Below are 20565 nucleotides of genomic sequence, written 5' to 3'. Positions count from 1 at the left end.
ATTTTTCCACTTTTGTGCCTGACACTTGCATCTCACCCACAGGATTCTCTGTATAGCCCTTAGCCCTGGGTGTCCTGGAACTTACTCTGTTGGCCAGCCTGGCCTTGAACTCAGAGAACTACCTGCGTCTGCATCAAGAATGCTGTGATTAAAGGCCTGTGTCACCGCCACCACTACCACAGTACAGCTTCTTATCTCTTTCCTCAAGTATGTATATTCCTCTCCTATAATGCAACATCCTAGGGAATTTGCCATTGTTTAGTTTAAGCTAACACTCCAAAGGTAATCTCCTATTTCCTCTTTTCCTTTCTGTCCTCCATGTGGCTGTCATGGGCATGCAGCATACCAGTTCTCAGGTGCCTGGAACACTGGCCAGTGCTCTAGCCCAGCCACTGTGCCCTGAAATCCTTCCCTGTGTTCAATGCTACAGCACATCCTCCAGACTGCCTCCCCACCCCCAGCAACCGAATTGAGCAGGGACACTAAGACAATCCTTTGGAGACTTCCACTGGTCTGTTGAAACTTTGGCTGCTCTCACAGCATAGCTCCTCTTAGCCTGTAACTTAGTGCTGCTCAGGCTGACTGATCAAATTTATGATTATCATCTTTCCTCTGTCCCCCAAATCTGTGTTTCCACCTGTGAGTCATCGAGTCCAGTTTGACACTTTCTAAGAACCGCACCGCAAACATGGCCTTTCCCAGCCTTCCTTTCCTGGCCTCCTTCGTATTAAACTTGCATGCAGTTTAATCTCTCAGTTCCTCCTAGATTGCCTCGCCACCATTCCCTCACAGGTGCTTCCTCCTTAAGTCTCTTGCTTACCTAATCTCATAGGTCTGATGTTAGCACCTGATTCCATGCCATTTCTGTTGTAGAGACAAAAGTCAGCAGCACCCTCACCCACAGCTCCGTTCCGAACCCTTCACCCCCCACTCTCTCAGCCAGCAGCCCCCTCTGTGCAGACCCAGGCTTAGGGTTTAGCAGCCTCCCCCCCCCCCCCCACCAAGCAACCCCAGCAGTCAAAAAGAGACCTAACAGCCGTGGCCAGCTTGCAACAACAGGAAAGAATGAACTACTCACTGATAACTGGACGAGTTATTCCTTCCCAGGTCAAAGGTGCCCCTTTCCAGATGTGTGGTCTCTCCTTGCTGTCTGAACAAACGTTATCAGTTTGAAGGGTAACATTCCTTTACTCCTTACCCAATCATGTAATGCTAGGGCTCGAAAGCCCCAGCTTGTGCATTTTCCCTATAGAAGACCTCAACCCCTAGACCTGAGCGTCTCATTCCTAACCCATTGCACAGGGAGGGTTGTGTCCCTAGTCCAACTCGAATAAAATACCTCTCCTGCGCTTGCATCGGAGTCGTAGTCCCTGGTAGTCTCTTGGGGGGGGGGGGTGTCTCACAAACTGGGCATAATGCTGTTCTAAGTGTATTAAATGCAAGGATCTGTACTTTATTCCATAGCCATCATAGATGGGATAGAAGATATTACTCTTCTCCTCTAGATTATTACAACAGTTAATTATTTCAATATTATGCAGAACAAAAAATTCAGACAAGAATGTTGAGGCAAACCTACATGTATCTATGTGGGCATTTGGAGAGAGGACTACTGTTAGGGAAAGGCTCACTTCAAATTGGTTGGTGTCATCTCATGGGTTGGACTCAATGGTTCCTGCCCTGATGAACTGACATCTTTGAAACTCTGAGCCAAAATAAACCCTCACTCCTCTAAGTTGTTTCTGTCAGTGATTAAAAATACTAAAATTGGGGTTGGGCATTTAGCTCAGTGGTAGAGCGCTTGCAAGGCCCTGGGTTCGGTCCCCAGCTCCGAAAAAAAGAAAAAACAAAAAAACTAAAATCAAACTATTGGTCACTGTCATGACTGATGCTCCACTCTCAGGGCCTGGTCTCTACCCTGTGAGAAAATCACAGCAGCTTGAACAAACCTTCCCTGTCTCCCAAGACTTCATAGCCAAAGGGCAGGCAGCCTTACTTCTGGCTGGCTTCTTTACTAAGAGCTGTAAAGAGGACTTTGGAATCTAGTATAGAGTGGAGTGCCTGGAAAACAGGACTGTTTCATTCATTGTGAAATACCTAACCCTTGTTCCTTACACAAGGTAGCATGCAGTTGGAAGATTAAAAATTGGGGGTGGGGGGGAATTAACAAGAAATTAAATAGTTCTACAAGAGACAATACAGTGCCAGGTACAAGAACGTTGAATGGAGGTTTGTCCTCCCTCCTCGGTTTTCCTTCCTGTAACAAGAATAAAACTACCGTCTTAATTCTGATGTGTGAAATTTCCAAAGATCTAATAAAAAAGATTTTTAGAAACCAACCACCAGCTTTTACAGTTACAGACTAAGTTAAAGTGTGCTGCGTGATAAAACTTTGTAAGCCACAAACTATGCAAATGGATATTCGAAACCCTGGGGCTGGAAAACATCCTTTTCCAGGAGAGTTGGTCCAAGGCGGGCCGAGAGTTGCAGAACAGTTCGGGAATGTTCTTGGGGCGTGGTCACCGCCTCCGTGGGCGGGGCGTATCCGGGGCGAGGCCTCCTTTCCTTTTGGCGCACTGCACGTCGGGACCGCACGGGGGCGCCGCGGGTTGATCCGCTCTACCAGTCGCGGAGCATCCGAGTAGGCGACGACTTACTTCCGTGTCCGGGCCCCGCGGCGTCGGGCGGCGGCGCCCAGGGCCTGGCGGCCGCAGGTCAGTAGGCGGTCGCCACTCCGCCCGCCGGTGTAGAGGAGCCGGGCTCTGGGTGGGTGGCAGGCCCCGAAGCCTTGGGAGGCATCCTGAGGGAGGCCCCGGCCGGCCTCTCCGATGACACGGGCGCCTTGGGCACCAGGCTTCAGTGGGCACCGAATTGGGGACCGCTGGCCCAGGAAGACCACGGCGGGGCCTGGTGATCCCCAGCCTTCCGGGTTTTGTCCGACCGTGGCGAAGGGGCGTGAGCCCCATGAGCTGTGCTTCTCAAAGTGGAGTCGGCGCCCATCCCCACCTCTCAGACTTTGTGAATCAGACTCTGCTGTGGCTGGGAGTCTGCCTTTTGAGCAGACATCCTCGACGGTTTGGTGCAGATGGTCGTGCGTGAACCCAGCCTTCACGCATCAGAGGCCTCAGTGGGTGCTTCCGAGGAGTGCCATCACAGGGCCTGGCCTTGGGCTGCGGTCCCCAGATGGCAGCTGATAGTGAAGGGCCTAAATGAGGAGCCCTAGAGGTGGAACTTGTGTTAAAGGGATAGTCTGTGGGAGCATCTGTGAGAGCCTGAAGCTGGCCCCTCAGGTTCACCTGGTTGCCCTGGGTTGTGACTGGCCCCACTGCTTATTAACAGGCAAGTCTGTATGGACACCGAACACATCAATGAATTTTTTATGCCCCAGTGTTCTGTGTCACTAGGGACAGTAATTCTTGTGATAAAAGTTTTTCTGTGAATGAGGTAATGTCTGTCTAGTGTTCCTTCACAGTGCCTGGTACACAGTGAGCATTCAGTAAATGGGAATTACCAAGAATGACACTCCCTTTGCTTTTATTGGGCGTATGGGCGACATAAAAATAAAAAAAAAAAAATAGGGATTTAAACACATGGCCTAAAATCTGTGTAAGAGTTTGCTGTGCAAGGATTCTAATTCTGCACAGAAAGATCTTGCAGGAGATGAAGCTTATCTAGGAACATGGAAAATAAAATTCCAGGGAGCAGGTAACTGAACAGTGTGAACCCATTAGGTCCCCTGCCTCATGATTGATTAGAGTGACTCTAAGGCACCAAGAGGTCACGGCAGTGTTTTTGTAGGCCTGGACCTTGCTGGGTTCCTAATGAATTTTGTCTAGTGTCCTTTCTCAGATTCTAATGGTCTCCCATTTTATTGGAATATGATAAGGATGGTGTCTGTGGGGGAAGGATTTTAGTTGACCAGTTAGTAACCCTAAGATGCTATGGATATAGTTGAGTTTGGCAGCCATTTTAAGACTTTCTTGATACTGCAGATTTTCAATGAACTTAGTTTTTCAGCTTCCATAGAGAATTCTGGAAAACTTTTAAACCTTCCCCAAAGCTTTGGCTGTTTCAGAGGGAAAGAGGTGGATGACTGACAGGCGTCACCTGTAGATCTAGAGCAATCAATCTGTACAAATAGAATTCAGTTTTGGACATTTTATTTACTTTTGTGTATATAAGTATTTTGCCGGCCTGTTTTTCTGTGTGCTTTGTATGTGCAGTGCCCCCAGAGGCTAGAAGAGGGTATCGGATCACTGGAGTCACAGGCTATATTGTAAGTCATACGGTACTGGGGATTGAACCTGGGTCTTTTGCAAAAATAGCCATGTGCTCTTAACCTCTTAGCCATCTCTCTGTCCCTTGGCACAAATGACATTGTGCTCTCAGTTACTGATGTGTTACTTAGTTCTTAGTTAACGACAACTTAATGACTATAGTTATCCTTAGTCTCTGCTCTTTGTTTCTGTAATCTCCAAAGTTTACTTCGAGTTCCTCAGTGTACACCTCAAGGGAAATTTTGTATGATCTTGTCATTCACTGTATACTTAGTCTGTGCCACATACTTTGTATACGTTATCTTAATTACTTCTCTGGAGCTCTTTGGACCACTGCTGCCTCTGTTTTATAGATAGATACGGAAACAAGAGAATGAATATAAACGATTTAACCAAGAACTCAGAGATTGTAAGTGGTAAAGCCACTTGGCTCCCGTGATTTCTGTAGTCTAGTTGGTTCCTTCAGACTTGTTAAAAACATGTGTGTGCCAAACATCATAAGCCTGTCTTGCCTTTGCTTTACTTGTGAGTTACCAGGCATTGTCTTGTGTAACTCTTTAAGCAGTCATTTTATCAGCTGTGATCTATATTTCTGTATATTTATAAAATCTCAGGAGGCACAGTTTTTCCCAAGTCAGCATATCATGTGTTTCACGTCACTTGAAATAGCGTCTGTATAATTGTATTGAATATACTGAGCTTGCCCATTTGTTTCAGCAAGGTATTTGTCCTTTGCTTTGTACAGAGGTCTGGGGCTGTGATTGTTTCCAAGTTTCTGAACACCTAAGGCAAAACGTTAAGTGTCCAAGGGAGCAATGGCTGGCCACGAAGCAGAGGAGATGCGAGATATCCTTCGACTGAACGTGGGCGGCTGCATTTACACAGCTCGGCGAGAGTCTTTGTGCCGCTTTAAGGACTCTATGCTGGCATCTATGTTTAGCGGTCGTTTCCCTCTCAAAACAGATGAATCTGGTAAATGTCTAAAGTTTGGAGCCTGAGTGTGAATGCTCATTAAAGTGGGAGTCATTTTTAAGTTCCTTTTGATTTTCTTTCTTTTTTTTTTTTTTTTTTTTTCTTTTTTTCGGAGCTGGGGACCGAACCCAGGGCCTTGCGCTTGCTAGGCAAGTGCTCTACCACTGAGCTAAATCCCCAACCCCTCCCTTTGATTTTCTTAATTGTGTTGGAATGTATTATATTAGCCTACTAATTACTTAGCTCATTACAACTGTGTGGTGATTAAGTGCATAGAGAAATTAAATACCAGTTTTAAGATTTGTGGTGGTGCTCCTAAAAGTTGACAAAGAAGTAAAGTGGGATAAAGACTAGCCATGGCATTAGCTGTATTTTGACATCATGGATGATGGCGTAGAGGCTGATGTGTATTAGCTTCTCTCTGTGCTCTTCAAGGAAGAACAGGTGTTTCCCTGCAGAAGCAGCTATCTTCATAGCTAGCAAAGCAGCCATTGTGGAGCCAGTGCTGTATTCAGTGCTTGGTTTAGCCTTGCGGTTTTGTGTGAGCTGATGTGTGTAGTGGAAAAATGGCAAGTTCATGTTTTGGGTCTTTCAGAGAACTACATTATAAAGGATAAGACTCTGGGTGGCCTCTTTCCTTTGAATACTGTGGAAGTCGCAGAACCTGCTGAGAATCTTCATCAGCACAAGAGGCTGTCAACAGCTCTCTATTTTCCCCCCATATGTGAGCCCCAGGACAATGGACTATGCCACAGGGGAGGGCTGCAGATGTCCTGGGCATGAGTAGGGTCTTAGAAAACTGCCTTGCCTGCAACTGGTGGTTGAAAGCAGAGAGTAACTGGATGGCTGGACCGAGAGCTTGCCCTCTACCTGGCAGAAACTACTATTGGAGGGGAGGACGGAAGCAGGACCACGTTCTAGTCTCTGGTCTCTGCTCAACACTGCTTTTCTAAATACTGAAATGGGGGTGGGGGAGAGGAGTGATGGGGGGAGGTAGGGGGAGAGAGGAGAGATAGATAAGAGATAGATAGATAGATAGATAGATAGATAGATAAGAGATAGATAGGATCAGTGTCAAGAAAAGTAATATAGGGGGTTGGGGGGATTGAACTCCTTAATTACCATTATGCCAAGGTAATTTTAATTCTGCTAAGTTGTCTTAAGAAAAGTCTTTGATCATTTGCAATGCTAGTAAAGCAGTTTTTGTTTTTAAAAATGACTTTAAACTATTTAGTTTGGAGATAGGACCTCACAGAGCTGCTCAGGCTGGCTTCTATACTCATAGCAGTCCTCCTGCCTTTACCTCCTAAGTGCTGGGACCTGTGACTGTGTGTTACTGCTCCTCACATCATGCTTTCCTTCTTTAAAATGTAGATTTTCAAACTCCAAAGGGACTAACCTGATACTTTGAAATATAGTACACACCTAGCACTAGAAATCCTAGGCATGTGTTGTTGCTGACATTCAGTTGACATAGGGACAAGCACACTCTTTCCTGTGGAGCCACACATGCGTGTCCTGGTCCAGCTGTGCTGAGATTAGGGGTACATCGATCCTACCAGAAGCTTTTGCAGTTGACTGGATAAGGACGTCATCTGAAGAGCCAAGTGTGTCTTGGAAAACACTTGCAGAACTGAGAATACAGAGGTCCCCTCACTAACTCACAGTTGCTTTGTGTAAGTTAGGTAATGGGACCTGTTTATCCAGGAAGGTGTGGGTCTGTGGTAGGATACGTGGCTGAAGGAGCAAAGTGGGTTTGCTCTCTGCCTCACTTGCCCCCTGAGCCTGGTTCCTGTGCATATAGTGTTCAAGCAGACATGGTGACGGGTCATGTACGTTTGTGTTCAGAATTATTTACAGTGGTTTAGAAATATAAGTATTTCCTCCAAATAATTGAGTTTTTAGAACATTCTTTACTTCCAAGTTGAGGGAGGGCCATAAATCGTGTTTTCTGTGGCAGTGAAACAGGAGACGTTTAACTTCCTTTGATGACTTGGACCCACTTCCACACTAATGCTAATTGTGAGAAGGGAAACATGACTGTGAAGGGTATTGGGCCGACTTTGACTTCTTACTGATCATCACATGAATCTGCACAACTGTTTTGGAACTGTTTTCTAGGGGCGTGTATTATTGACCGTGATGGACATCTATTCAAATACATTTTGGACTACCTCCATGGGGAGGTTCAGACCCCCTCGGACGAGCAGACCCGAACCGCCCTGCAGGAAGAGGCTGACTACTTTGGCATCCCTTACCCATACAGCCTGTCTGACCACTTGGCCAATGAGATGGAGACATATTCTTTAAGGTCAAATATAGAACTTAAAAAGGTCTTGGCATTTTCTCAAGTTTTAAAATACATATTTATATGCACAAAGCAATATGTTATTTTGCATAGTTTGTGATATCACATATACAAAGTGCAAGGCGGTCTGTAATCAGTTTTGAACATGTTTCTTAATTACTCCTAGTCATTCTTAAAGGCCAAAATTAATTCTAGGCAAAAAGCTTTATAAAGTTTATGTATCTCACTGAAAATGTAACACTTTTTGATTCTCTTTAATAGAACTATTCTTCTGAAGTTGTTTCTGTTTTGAGAAAAGGCCTTACTATATAGCCCTGGGTGGCCTGGAACTGGCTATGTAGACCAGATTGGCCTTGGACTCACAGAGATCCACCTGCCTCTGCCTCCTGAGTGCTGGGATTAAAGGTGTGCACCACCATATACTTGGTTTCTGGAGATCTTTTTAAGTTAGAGAAATACTGTCATTATTGAGGGTATAATGGTCCATTTACTAAGATAACATTTTTATGTTTTATGCTAAGTAATAAGCTCTCACCTGATTTAGTGAGCATGGCAGTTTAGCATGTTAAGATCTGCTGAGTTCCCTTCAAGATCAGCAGTGCTTCTATTTATGTCACACTTTAAAGATCTTTACATGACTGAAAAGTTTGGTTAGTTATGTCTTATTAATGGTTATTGTATTTGTTGCTATTTAGCACATAGGGAAATTATTTCTGTAGGCAGCTGTTGATCCTGAAGATTGATATGAACTGATTGGAACTTTCAAATTGGATGTTGTCAGTTCAGGAAGCAAACTGATGGATGGTTGGCTATTAGGAGTGTGCAGGAAATCCATTTTAGGGATGTACACGAGTATGGATTCTGCTGCTGTTTCACACAAGTGAAAATGGCCAAGTGATAGTCTTGGTAATGCAACTTACCCAACAGCAGAGTAGGGCTAGACAGTCTTGCTGGGAGATTAGAGAGGGTAGCCTCATCTTCTGATCCTAGCCCTTAGCCTTTGTCTCCTGGTTATATTTTAAAAAGGACAAAGTATGCCTGCATTTATTCCAGCAGCCAGCATCTGCTATTTCATAAGTGCCACATGCTTGGCATGTATGGCCTTGTGAAGGGACTGGGTGGGTGGAGCAGCAAGAAATGGAGTCTAGTTCTTGCCCTAGGTCAGTTTATAGTGTGATTTGGAATTCTTAGAGCTGTACACATAAGGCTAAAGATCAGTAGAGGAGTTGTTTAGCACCAGACATGTGAGGATCCTGGTTTCATTACTGAGTAGATAGCAGCAGGCGTCTTCTTCACATCACCTGCTCTCCCAGATGCTAGAGCTGTCAGTGGACAAAGCAGACAAAGACGCTTGTCCCAAACGCACTTAGAGCAGCAGTGCCATTTCTCCCAGGGAAGGTCTGTGCCACAGTCCTGGGAGGAGCCCCTTGTTCTGTGCCCCTTGTGCTGGCACAGCTGGGCATTAGGTAGGAACGCAGAGCATTTGGACCGCCTGTCATATTCACTGTCCTGTCCGCAGGGCCCGAGAGTGCTCAGCAGGCAGTGGGTATTAAGTATGCAAGTGAGGGCATGACTGAAGTGTGTAAATGCTGCATGAGCTCAGACACTGTGCCGGGCCTCACTAGAGCAGCCTTGCAGTGCAGAAGAACAGGTTCATTTGATTAACTCATTGTTAGAGTTTGGAGTTAAAAATAAGGACCATCTGTGGGGCCCCCTAATAAAAAGAAAAAAAATGGAGGTTAAGTGAGAAGTTTGAGAAAATATTCTGAGGAAAGAGAAACTCTTAACTTTTAGCTATTGTATGAAGATTGTAAAATTAAAAGTGATGATGATATGCCAAAAGAAGAGATAAAGGGCAGTTCTGTTCGGAAAAGTCTCCCTAAATAAAGAGTGGAGGTTTCTTGTTGTTGCTTATTTATTTATTTTTTTTTTGTAAAGGAAAAAAGCCTCCCTCCAATTAATTTATTACATGTTTATAGACTAAGTTAAAATTCATGACATTTTTATTTCTCTTTGTGACCAGCTCACATTTTAGCTTTACATGAAAGTAACTCATCTATCTTTTATTTCATAATTAAATCTAAGTTTATGTATGTGTTTGCTTTAGGCTTTAACAGACTTCTGTGATTCCTATGGCTTAGTTTGCAATAAACCAACAGTTTGGGTCCTCCACTATCTTAACACATCTGGTGCAAGCTGTGAAAGTAGAATTATTGGCGTCTATTCTACAAAAACTGATGGGACAGATGCCATTGATAAGCAGCTGGGAGGAAGAATTCATAGTAAAAGCATTTTCAAAAGGTATGTTCAAAATTAAATGTGAAAAAGTACAAAAGAGAGGATTGTATCTTTTAACAATTTTAAACATTGTTATTGAATGAAATACTGTGCTGAACTACAAGAGGCTGCGATCATGGATCAGTGGACAGAGCCCTCAGAGTTGTGGGATGGCTGCTTCAGGCCTTTGTACAGAGATATCAGTCCTGGGCCTTTTGCAGGATCAAGAACAGTGGTTCTCACTGCATTGAGCCTCAAGTCCCAGAGTAGCCTCTATAGAGCTAAGAGAAAGAAGAGCCACCTGCCTAATATCTCCCCTGGACCACAGTGTGGGGCCAGGGCACCAGCCTAGAGTCAGCAGACCCTTGAGTGGTCTGGGAGGCCAGTCTGTCCTTGTTCCTGGCCCCTTTCAGATTTTGGCTTCTACGATGTGGGCGTGTTAAATTCTTAAAGCTTGCCTTCTTATAGCCATGTAAGCTTGTACTGGTCAGGTCATTAGCAGTTCCTCACTTCTGTATACTCTGTGGGAGATTGGACTGGGTCACAGCCATAGAAGCTTGCTTTTCACGCACTGGGATGGTTGTTTCTGAAATCTTTATACGCAGTGACCTAAATAAGACATCCAAGCATCTGGCGTGATGCTAGAAAATGTCATCCAAATGGGCTCTTCTCTAACTAGAATTCACTGGTTTTACTTTGTTAGTTTTGTTTGTTTTTTGAGACAAGTTCTCACTGTATAGCCGTGGGTGGCCTGGAACTCAGATCTGCCAGTCTCTGCCTCCCAAGTGCTGGGACTAAAGGCACGTGCCACTAGCCCAGTTATATATAAATGCTTTCTCAAGTGTTCTAAAATATTTCGATGCATTTCCATATTGTAGAATTGACATTTACTACATAAAAAGATGAAATTCATATTAGAGTCTGATGTGATTTATGAGTGCACACCTATGATTAGGGTCGCAGAGGAATGACTGTGCTTAGATATTCTCCCCTTGATTATCGAGTATTTATTGAGTGTGTGTTAGCTGGATGTGCACAGACACATTCACGTGTAAGTAGTGGATTTTCATTACGTTTTTGCAATATTCCTAGGGAGGCGGGGAACAATGTCCAGTATATTTGGAGCTACTACTCAGTAGCCGAGTTGAAGAAAATGATGGACGCCTTTGATGCTTGGGAAGGAAAAGGTACAGTGCAAACGTTTCATGGGCACAGGGTGGACTTTTTCCTCTTTCTCTCTTAGTTTTCGAGACAAGGTTTTCCACTGTAGCTCAGGCTGGCCTGGATCTTATTGTATAGCCTCGTGTGGCTAGTCTGGAACTTTGGGCAATCCTCCTTCTTCTGCCTCACAAGTACTGGGACTATAGGCTTGCCTCACTTGCAGTAAATCCCCATCCCACGTTTCCATAGTAACACAAAGTGTAAAGGTAGCGTCTCTTTATCCACATCCCTTGTGTGTCCTTGCCTCTCTTCTGCCCTCCTGTCTTCCTAGAGGTTTACTTTTCAGTGTGTCAGTTGTCTGTTATCATACGGTGCTGTTGAAGCTTTCAAGTCTCCACACCCACGAGTAACCTGCTATGTATTGTCATTTATTTATAATTCAATGACTTCAAGTATGTGTATACCTAATAAACAAGCGTTTATTTAGACCTACTGTGTAACTGGCAATGTTTAAAAAGTGTGCTTCTACACCGAGAAGGTTTAAGAGGAGACTGGTGAGATGGCATAGCAGGTAAAGGTGCTTTCCCAAGCCAGATGACCCAAGGCTAATCCCTGAATCTACATGGTGGAAGGAGAGAACTGACCTCCAGTATAGACTGTGCCATGTCTGTGCCCACAAACATACACACAGAATAAAATAAACATTTATAAAAAAGAGTCCAAATGAGGAACGACTAGAATTGGTTGGGCATGATGACTTATTCCTGCACTCTCAGCACTTAGGAGGCTCAAGCAGGAGGAGCCTTCACTGAGTGAAGGCTAGCCTGGGCTATGTAGTGAGTTTTAGAGCAACCTGGTTTAGATAGCTAGACACTGTTTGAAAACAAACAAAACATAGTGGAATGAAAGTGCACCCTGAATTATCATTCCTGGGTTTTGAATTAGGACTGATTTTGATTTTCTTTCTGTTTCGGGTGTTGGTTCTGAGAATCAAAACCAAAGGCCTCATGTTTGCAAAGCAAGCACTCTACCAACTGAGCTATGTCCCTAGCCCTTGGTTTTTATCTGTCTACTTTTCTAGATGTTCCATGTTATGTACAATAAATGTGAATTATTTAAGTTGGAAAGAAGAGGTTAGAGTTGAGTATGCTCTGCTGTGCTTCAGCCTATCATCCCAGTACTGGGAGGCCAGGGCAGGGGGAGTGCCAGCTGACTGGACTGTGGAGCGGTGAGCTGCTGAGAGCCCAGAGGTCAAACACGTTGCTTAAACAAGTTGCAGTGGCATATCCACTAGGCAGTAAAGCATGCATGCGCATGCGCGCACACACACACACACACACACACACACACACGTTTATCAATGTATCGATGTGGATAAATCACATTAAAGAAAACATACAAGTATGAATATTCTGTGATTCATGTATATATATGACATTCTGGAGAAGACAAAATTAGGGCTAGAAGGGAAACCAGTGTCTGGGAAGTGGTATGAGGAAAGTTTTAGGCACGATCGATGAGTGACTATTCATTTGACAAAACTCATTGAACTGTATCTCTTAAAAAATAAGTTTTATGTAAATTTTATCATAAATTTAACCTGAAAAATCAGGCGAACCTAATGGACCAGGTTTAGGAATACTTTTGTAGTAGAATATATATATATATATATATACACACACACATATATATATATATACTATATACACACATATATATACTATATACACATACATATATATATGTGTGTGTATATATATATATACATACATATATATATATATATATATATATATATATATGCATGCTTGGGGATAGTAGTCAAATGATTCCATTGTGCTGGCCTTAATGAGTGTCATTGAGCTCTTGCATATTGGATGTATGTTATATATACATTTTTAATGCCAGTTCACAAAGGTAGTCATGTTTTCTGGAATTTTAATGGTTAAAAAAGACACTAATGCCATTGTGGAGATTTGAAAGCTGTTACTATAAAGAACCCAACAGTTCTTGTTGAAGATTATTCTTTTAGTATTTTTGTATGTCTGTGTATAACCATATGTGTTTTTGATTGGAGGAGTCAGATGAGTAGAAGGAACTGGTTTACACTGTGTGTGTCCATGACATTGCTACTCGCATATGGCCTGTTTAGCAGCCACCAGCTGTCTAGTTCCAAAACGTTGTCATCATCTCAGAGGGAACCCACAGTCTCGCCTCCATGTCCTCCTGCATGGTCTGCCTTGTGTCCCATTGTCTGCCTGTCCTGGGTATTTCATACAAATGGGATTGTAAAATATGTGATCTATGTTCACCTTCTTTCACTAGTGTAATGCCTGTGAGGCTCATAAGCATACATTCTTAAACTTTTGAATCAAAGTGTATCATATTTAAAATATAGAATGAATTTAGCTAAAATCCTGGTTTATTATTAGATTATTCTTGTTTTAAAGATTTTTTTTTAAAAAAACACTTTCATTTGTGTGTGTGTGTGCCTATATGTATACGTGTACTTGCAGAGGCCAGAATGCCTTGTCAGATTCCCCTGGAGCTAGAGTTCCAGGCATTTCTGAGCTGCCTGCCATGGGGCTGGAAACTTGCTATAGTTCCCTTAAGATCAGCAAGTGCTGTTACCTACTGAATCATTTCTGGTGACAGTGGTTTGCAGGGTGGTTCACAGGTACACCCAGTTTGATGGTCACAGTAGCCCCCTGCAGCAGACAGAGCACTGGCGTAACCACCACTGTAAACATCCTTTACACTTGTACTAATACTGCATCTGTCTGTAAAGCACTGAAGGCTTCAGAGTACCTAACCTGACCTAAGGTAAGCAGTTCATGTTTATTATGTGTTTAATGATCACAGCAAGCACTCTTGAAGGATACATGCTATGGTGATTAGCATTTTCCTGAGGAAATGAAACTTGAGGATCAGAGGGTAACTTTCCCAAGGTCACATCAGTGAGTGACAGGTTCAGGTGCAGGGTCAGAGCCTGTGCCTTTAAGGAGCATACATTCTGTCACTTGAGCATGCCCTGGTTCGAAGCCAGCTCTTCTTGAACCCAGCTCATAAACAGTCACTGCTGTTCTGGAGCCACTAGAAGCACTTCCTCTTTGTGTTGTGCACACCTGTGTCCATTAGCTGAAAGGGACAAGCTACAGACAGCTGGCCTGTCTTAGATGACCGAGTGCTTCTTACCTATGGCTCTCCTAATTCTCTTTTTATCTTCAAGGTGTAAGCTACTGGCGTGTGCCTCATGAGCTGATAGAGTGTTGGACTTTGGAAGAACGGCCTTTACATGGAAGCCTGCGTCATATGGCCCCAATTCGAAAGAGGTTAGTTAGCTATGATTACATTTTGTTTTAAAATCTGTAGTTGATACTGTGTGACACCATCATAAAGGGGAAATGAATACTCTTGGCTTTACTAAGCTTCTTTAATAACCTACATGAATATTCTACATTAACATAAAAATATTGATCTCATTAAAAAGATACCAAAACCATGAAAAAGTAGGGTATTATACTTAGTTGGATATGAAGCATGTTTTCATGGGGGGAATGCGGCTGTAAGAATAGTGGGATGCTGTGGTAGGCATCACAGAAGTGAAACTCCAGGCTTTGTTGTCAGTGCTTGAAAAACGTACTTAGGCTAACTACTCGACCTTTTCTGTGCCTTAGTCTGAAGTTCTTTTTTCTTTTTCCTTATCACAAGTAGCATCTTTATTTGGTAGTATTCTCTTGAGTTCCATGAAATTATTAGCATTATATTCACCTTTTGGCTGTGTCTGTAGCAGTGCTCTACGTGCCGTAAGGCTGTATGTTTTTAATGTCTCAGCGTCATCCACAGCGACAGGTTTGTTTCTCAGTCTCCTGCTGGATTTGGTTATAACTGCAGCTGCAGACTGCTCTCCTACCTTGGCCTCTGCATCGTTCAAAGAAAGAACGTCGATTCCGTTTTAGTCAAGATCTCTTTGCAAAATATTTTATTTCTTAAAAGGCATTAATTGTGTTACTAATTTACTATTGCAGTATTTATTTTGTCATTTGGACTCGCAGCAAACCTTGAGTCTAGAACAGCTGTCTCACCTGGGAAGGACTTTTCTACCCCTCTGGTGAGATGTTTAGCAGTGTTTGCCACTTGTGGGTTAAGCTCTACAGGGAGGAGTTGCTGCTGACATCTTGTAGGTAGAAGCCACTTACCCTGCTGGCAGCTTCCACTAAAGAATTGTTTTACTGAAATGGTGATTGTACCAGGGTACAGAAAACCTTGGTGTAGAGCCAGTGAAGACAGACGGGAGACAGCAGAAGGAATGGCTGATGGTGACCTCCTCTTTGTCAGTGATCTTTTCTCTGGAATTTTGGGAATCAGCATATTGATGTATGGACAAGATAACGAAAGTGATGTGTAATTATGGTCAGTGACGTTTTAAAGCTGAGTATATTAGCATTATTTGCTATGTGTGGAAGATTTTATGAGGCTAGACTGATTGTTTCCAAGAACAAGCGTTCACCATGCTGCACTGCTTCTAGCAGCCAATACTGTGGAGAGGAAGTTCACGACGAGGGAGGCTCGCTGCTCCCTGTTGTTCAGTAGTGTCCTAGGACAGGAACTGGGTGGAAAACAGGGAGGAGCAGGCAGAACTTTCATTGTTTTAAGGTCATTTTTGACAGTTTTTTTTCTCTTTATACTGTTTATAATGAATGGTCAACTCAGTTCAGGAGACTAATTGTACAATACTTTGCAATTTTAAAAATACCTAACTTTAGCATGGGCTTGACTGTTAATAGCCGTGTCACAGTTAAATGTGTCTCACGGCATGCCGACTGTACTGGCTGTCAGGACGACAGTGACTGGTAAATACAGCTGCAGCATTAAATAGGCAAAACGACGTTCCTGAGGCTTGCAGCCTTTCTCTTTGTCAGCTCAAGTTGGAGAGTAACATTTATTTGGCTGTGAGCTCCCTTTCTGCGGTTCTTGGAAAGAGCACTGACTAGTCTTGATGGCCCTGTACGTCACACAGAGCTCGTAGGAGCAGAGTGATGTGTAGTCTGATTCTTACTCAGCACTGCAGACTCCTACTTGTTGATTAGATGTGGTTTTAAGGCACAGTCTATAAAGCAGCAGGAACAGTTTTCAGTAAATGTGCATCTGTGCAGTTGACCGTGGGTGGGGATGAGGAAGCGAGTTGCTCTCTGTAACGCTATCCATATACATTGCCAATTCCTTTTTGTTAAGCCTGAATGTGAACTGTGGAGATTATGTTTGTTAGCTCTCAAAAGGACAAATGCTGAAAAGAATGCTTCTGTCTTTCCAGGCGGCTGATAGCCTTTGGGGAAGAGGATGAAGGTGTGAACTGTAAAACTGGTCCTAAGCCAGTCAGATTTTTGGGCCCTTCTACAAGTACCCAAATTAAAGTCAAGAACTCTGCTTCAGTGAGGGTGTCACCTGCCAATGCTGCCCAGATCTCCTCGCAGGCTACAGCAAACCGCTCTCAAAGAGGCAGTTGTGGAAAGGCAGCCCAGTGCTCTGTGGCCACAGGGGCATCTGGACATGCTCCTGCTTCTCCTAATGCCCAGAGCGCTGAAAACCAAGCCACACAGCCACCTCCTGCCAAGGTGCTCCTCTCTGATAAGAAGTCTCCACCCCATCGAGTGATCAAGCTGAGGAGGACTCCACTGTGTGTGGGGCCTTCCCTGCCAACCCCCTCAGCAGGGAGCCAGGCCAGCTTCCCCCAGCAGCCCTCTCCAGAAGCTTCCAACACTTTGGGCGTGCAGACTGAGAACAGGAAAGACCAGCCTGATGGATAAGTGGGCTTGAACAGCCTGTTTGCCCCACAGCTTCCAGCATGCTGATTCCGACGGTGTTCCTGAAAGGGAAGATCTAAACGTGGGTGTTTAGGATTATTATTGCAGGAAAAGTGAATGCCAATGTGGGAGTAGACGGAGACTTTATGGTCAGGGTCATTATTTACTTTGCATTTTCCTGAGGTTGTCTATGTGCAGTTTGATTTCTAGTTTTTAATTCTAAGCTTTTTAAAATGGTTAACTGATACAAGGCAACCAGGGAGTAAGAAGTCTCACCTTTTTGCAGTAGTATTAAAGTCTTCGTGTTACTCCTACAGTCCAAGCGTAGGAGTGTGGTCTAGGCCTAGGTTTCTGTCAGATGGAGAGGGGCACCTATGCTGGCCACGCTGTATGGCGGCCAGGAGGAGAGGTCTCAAGAGGGAGTGTGACCACCAGCTGCCCATAGTTGCTTATTTTCCAAAGACGAAATGAAGAGAAGTGATGGGGGAAGGGAAAGCGTATAGTGAAAGCTCAGATGGTGATCTTACTTGATTGGGCCATTTTCTTGTCTAGATTGGCTCTTTGCTTTGTTCTGTTAGCAGCTGTGTCTTTTATTGTGCACCACAAGGGGAATGCATGTGGTAGGAGCTGTAAAACGGTTTTTGGAATGGTTAAAATATGGTCGTTTACTTTGGTGATGTTTTGAAGTACTTTGAAAAAGAGAAGTTAGACAAGTTTAACTTTTTTAACTCGTTAGTTTATTCTAGAAGTGGCCATTGAAGAGTCCTTCTGATTATACACTATGCTTCGTGCATACAATTTCCATAACTTGAATTTAATATTTTTAAACAAAATCTTTTGATTAATCTATTTTTTCATGACCATTGGGTTATCTGTACTTTCTCTTACATATTATGTTTGGTAATTACATTGTACATTTCTACTTCCCATGAGCCCTGTGCTTCCGTGTTTCTAGAAGCAGGTCCATAGAGCAGGGTGCTCCTTACTCAGATGCTGGCCACTGCATTGCATTGCCTTGAAAACGTGAGGCAGGTATACTCATGACGTTTCTTTTTAAGTAAATAAAACATTTCCATAAAAATGTGACTTTTCTGTGACTACTTATTTAAACTTTGAACCCTGAAATAGTTTGAGAGCTTACTAATAATTTATGGAGGGTTTCTATTTCTGTTTCCAAAATTACTTTCTTGTCTTGGTAATTCATGAAATGATAAAAACAACTTTGAATAAATATCTACTGGTATCATTCTAGAAGGTGGTTTAACTGAAAGGTTTTTAATTGAAGATCTATTATGACATCCTGGAATACATAAACCACTTAGTTACCTTCAAGGCAGTGCTGCTGTAGAGAACTCAAGCAACCTGAGAATTAAAGACAAGTGGACTCCTGGGCCTGCCAGTTTGGACATTACATGTATTACTTGTTCTAGGATATTTTAAATTGCTAAATCGTATAAGAAAAATTTACTGATAACACATAAAATGCATGTTTTGTACATGATGACCAGGAAACTTTCAAACACTCACGGTTAATTCTATCACTAGCCTCCTTCCTATTACATCAAGTACAGAGGCTCTCCCTGCATACAACACAGTGAGCCTTTGTAAGAAAGCATTGGATGGAGTGCTGGAGCGTGCATTCAGAGACAGGAGAGGTGGCACAGCAGGTCAAGACACTTGCTGTCGCCAGGCTCGATGACTGTCCCTAAACCGACTGTCCCTAAACCGACTGTGGAAGGAGAAAACATCTGCAAGTCGTTCTTTGATCTCCTCAGAGCCGTGAGGAGGTGCCCTCACACACTACTTGAAAAGTAAATGTAAGAGTGCATCTGGAGCTGTCCTGGGTGGCGGGACTGGAGTAGGTGGTAGATGTCTGTTCGTGGATATGAGCTGTTAGGACCAAGTGTAGAATGCTTAGGTGCTGGGGCGTTACTTGAGATTAGTTCCCTGGGTGTTGTTTTGCCTTTTGTGTGGGAAAAAAATGTTTAAAACTCTTATCTGAGACTACAAGAGTGGGTAACTCACTAGAAGTCATGAATAGAAAGAAGAAAAAAAATGAAGGGAAGCTGAACAGATAGTTTGAAAAGTAGTATCTGTGTCTGGGTCAGGAGATAATAATGTTACATTGAGTAGAATATTTGGGAATTGTTCAGAAGAAAAATGTGCCTGTCACCTCACAGTGTGCAAGTGGTCAGGCCCTGTCCCCGAGGACCTCCAACTACCAAGCTCTGGACCCAGCCCTTCCAGGCACAAGCAGCTGAATTCCACCCTACAGAGTAAAAAGCTGGAGCTCAGGACTTGAAAAACCACCAACCTCCATTGCGGAAATCTCTACCTTGAAAAGCTCTGTCCCACAAAAAACTATAAATCCTGTCTTCTGCTCAGTCTTCTGCTGCTTCTCACCTGAGCAGAAGCAGCCACCCTACTGGGCTTTTTCTTCTCAAGAAATGTGTTGTGTGAGGTTTGTTGTGGGGTGTTACTTTGGGGTATTTCTTGGCTCCTAAAGCTGCTTGGATACCTTCCCCGCTCAAAGCTGTGATACTTCTATTCAGGAGGCCTTTCCCCTCAAAGCTGTAACACATAACTAGTCTTTGTTGAAAACTAATTTGTCCTAGTCAAATCATGTTACTTGTGAAATGGAGAGTTGAAGACTGGTAGAGCGGACCTACTAATCAATTTATTTTGGTCGTATTGCTATATATTTTAGTGTTTCCACATGTTTTATTTACTGCCTTTTAGTTTCAGAACAATATCATGAAGTCTTTTCTAGTTCTTAAAAATCAAGAAAATGAGGTTGAAAAAAGTTAATACTGTTCAATAATGCTCACGTTCTGTCATCTGCGCCCCGTTGTCTGATGGCTGCACGATGACGTGTCAGACAGAAAGCAAGCTGGAGGGAGGAAGCATGTTGGAAAACTTTATAAGACTGCGCTAAAGCACTGTACTGTTTTGTCTCCTGAGACCCCAGGAGGCCTGCAGTACATTGCCACACCGCTGGAGGCAGCCCTTAGCCGTGGATTCGAACATTTAGGTTTCTGACCCTGCAGGCTTTCTGCTCTCTGGAGACTAAACACGGTGTGAAGGGTCAGTTGCCATTGGTAATCACTGTCCTGGTGATAGCATTTGTCAAGTCACTCACAGTAATTCAGAGATACGTATCTCCAAGTGCTGGGGTGGGCAGGGCCCGTGCTTCCTAACCTTTGAGAGGAAGTAAGCAATGGAACCACATCTCCTGCGTAAACCACATCATCTTTGCCTGTGACCTCTTCACCAGCCATCCTATTGCCTCTTCAGCAAGGACAGACATTGATGTTCATCCACTAGACCTGGGTTTGTGGTTAAATGTGCAATTATCCATTTATGCCTTTCTTTCTAAAGAAGGGATTGGCTTGCAAGCACATTTACCATTACATGAGATATTGTTCATAGGAAGCTTTGATGAGCATTTCGAGTATGTGGGAAGGCCTGTGGCAGTAAGTTGTTCCATAAAAGGAAGGATGCTAACATCGTGAATGGGAGGTTATCTTACAAATGGTGGTGTTGCACCTCCAGCTCTTGTGGACAGCTAGTCCACACTTGGTCTGGTGTTTAAATGCTAAACTTGAAGTGTGAACGTGATGAGGGGAGGAGCTTCTCCCCTAGCAGAGATGTACATGTGTACTGTAAGCTCACTAAGCCCTTTCTAATTATGCCGAATACCTTCCCCTCCCCTTCTGTGGGAACTGTCCCTTGAAAACTGTCAACAAGTCGCCAGTGGATGAGTGAT

The 20565-nt window shown here is 43.6% G+C and overlaps 1 protein-coding gene across 13 annotated transcripts in view; it reads left to right on the top strand.

Annotated features, from left to right (window-relative positions):
* Positions 1 to 17885, top strand: part of Kctd18 (potassium channel tetramerization domain containing 18) — a 46349-nt gene extending 28464 nt beyond the window's left edge. For 6 of the 13 annotated variants that reach the window (XM_087565306.1, XM_087565304.1, XM_087565305.1 and 3 more), the window contains 7 exons: positions 43 to 207; positions 5023 to 5249; positions 7371 to 7582; positions 9665 to 9858; positions 10927 to 11021; positions 14225 to 14327; positions 16310 to 17880. In XM_087565306.1, coding sequence (XP_087421432.1) covers positions 5093 to 5249; positions 7371 to 7582; positions 9665 to 9858; positions 10927 to 11021; positions 14225 to 14327; positions 16310 to 16802 — 1254 coding nt within the window. In that variant the 5' untranslated portion in view covers positions 43 to 207; positions 5023 to 5092 and the 3' untranslated portion in view covers positions 16803 to 17880. Of the gene's footprint in view, positions 1 to 42; positions 208 to 2655; positions 3340 to 4187; positions 4277 to 5022; positions 5250 to 7370; positions 7583 to 7818; positions 7963 to 9664; positions 9859 to 10926; positions 11022 to 14224; positions 14328 to 16309 lie in introns of those variants that run through there. The other 7 variants (NM_001428737.1, NM_001428739.1, NM_001428736.1 and 4 more) reach the window with 7 other exon arrangements.
* Positions 17886 to 20565: the final 2680 nt, after the last annotated feature.

The sequence above is a fragment of the Rattus norvegicus genome, chromosome 9 (assembly GCF_021556685.1).
Source record: "Rattus norvegicus strain SHRSP/BbbUtx chromosome 9, alternate assembly SHRSP_T2T, whole genome shotgun sequence".
Lineage (NCBI taxonomy): Eukaryota > Metazoa > Chordata > Mammalia > Rodentia > Muridae > Rattus > Rattus norvegicus.
Note: the sequence above shows the minus strand (reverse complement) of the source record. Positions and strands in the feature narration are given on the sequence as shown.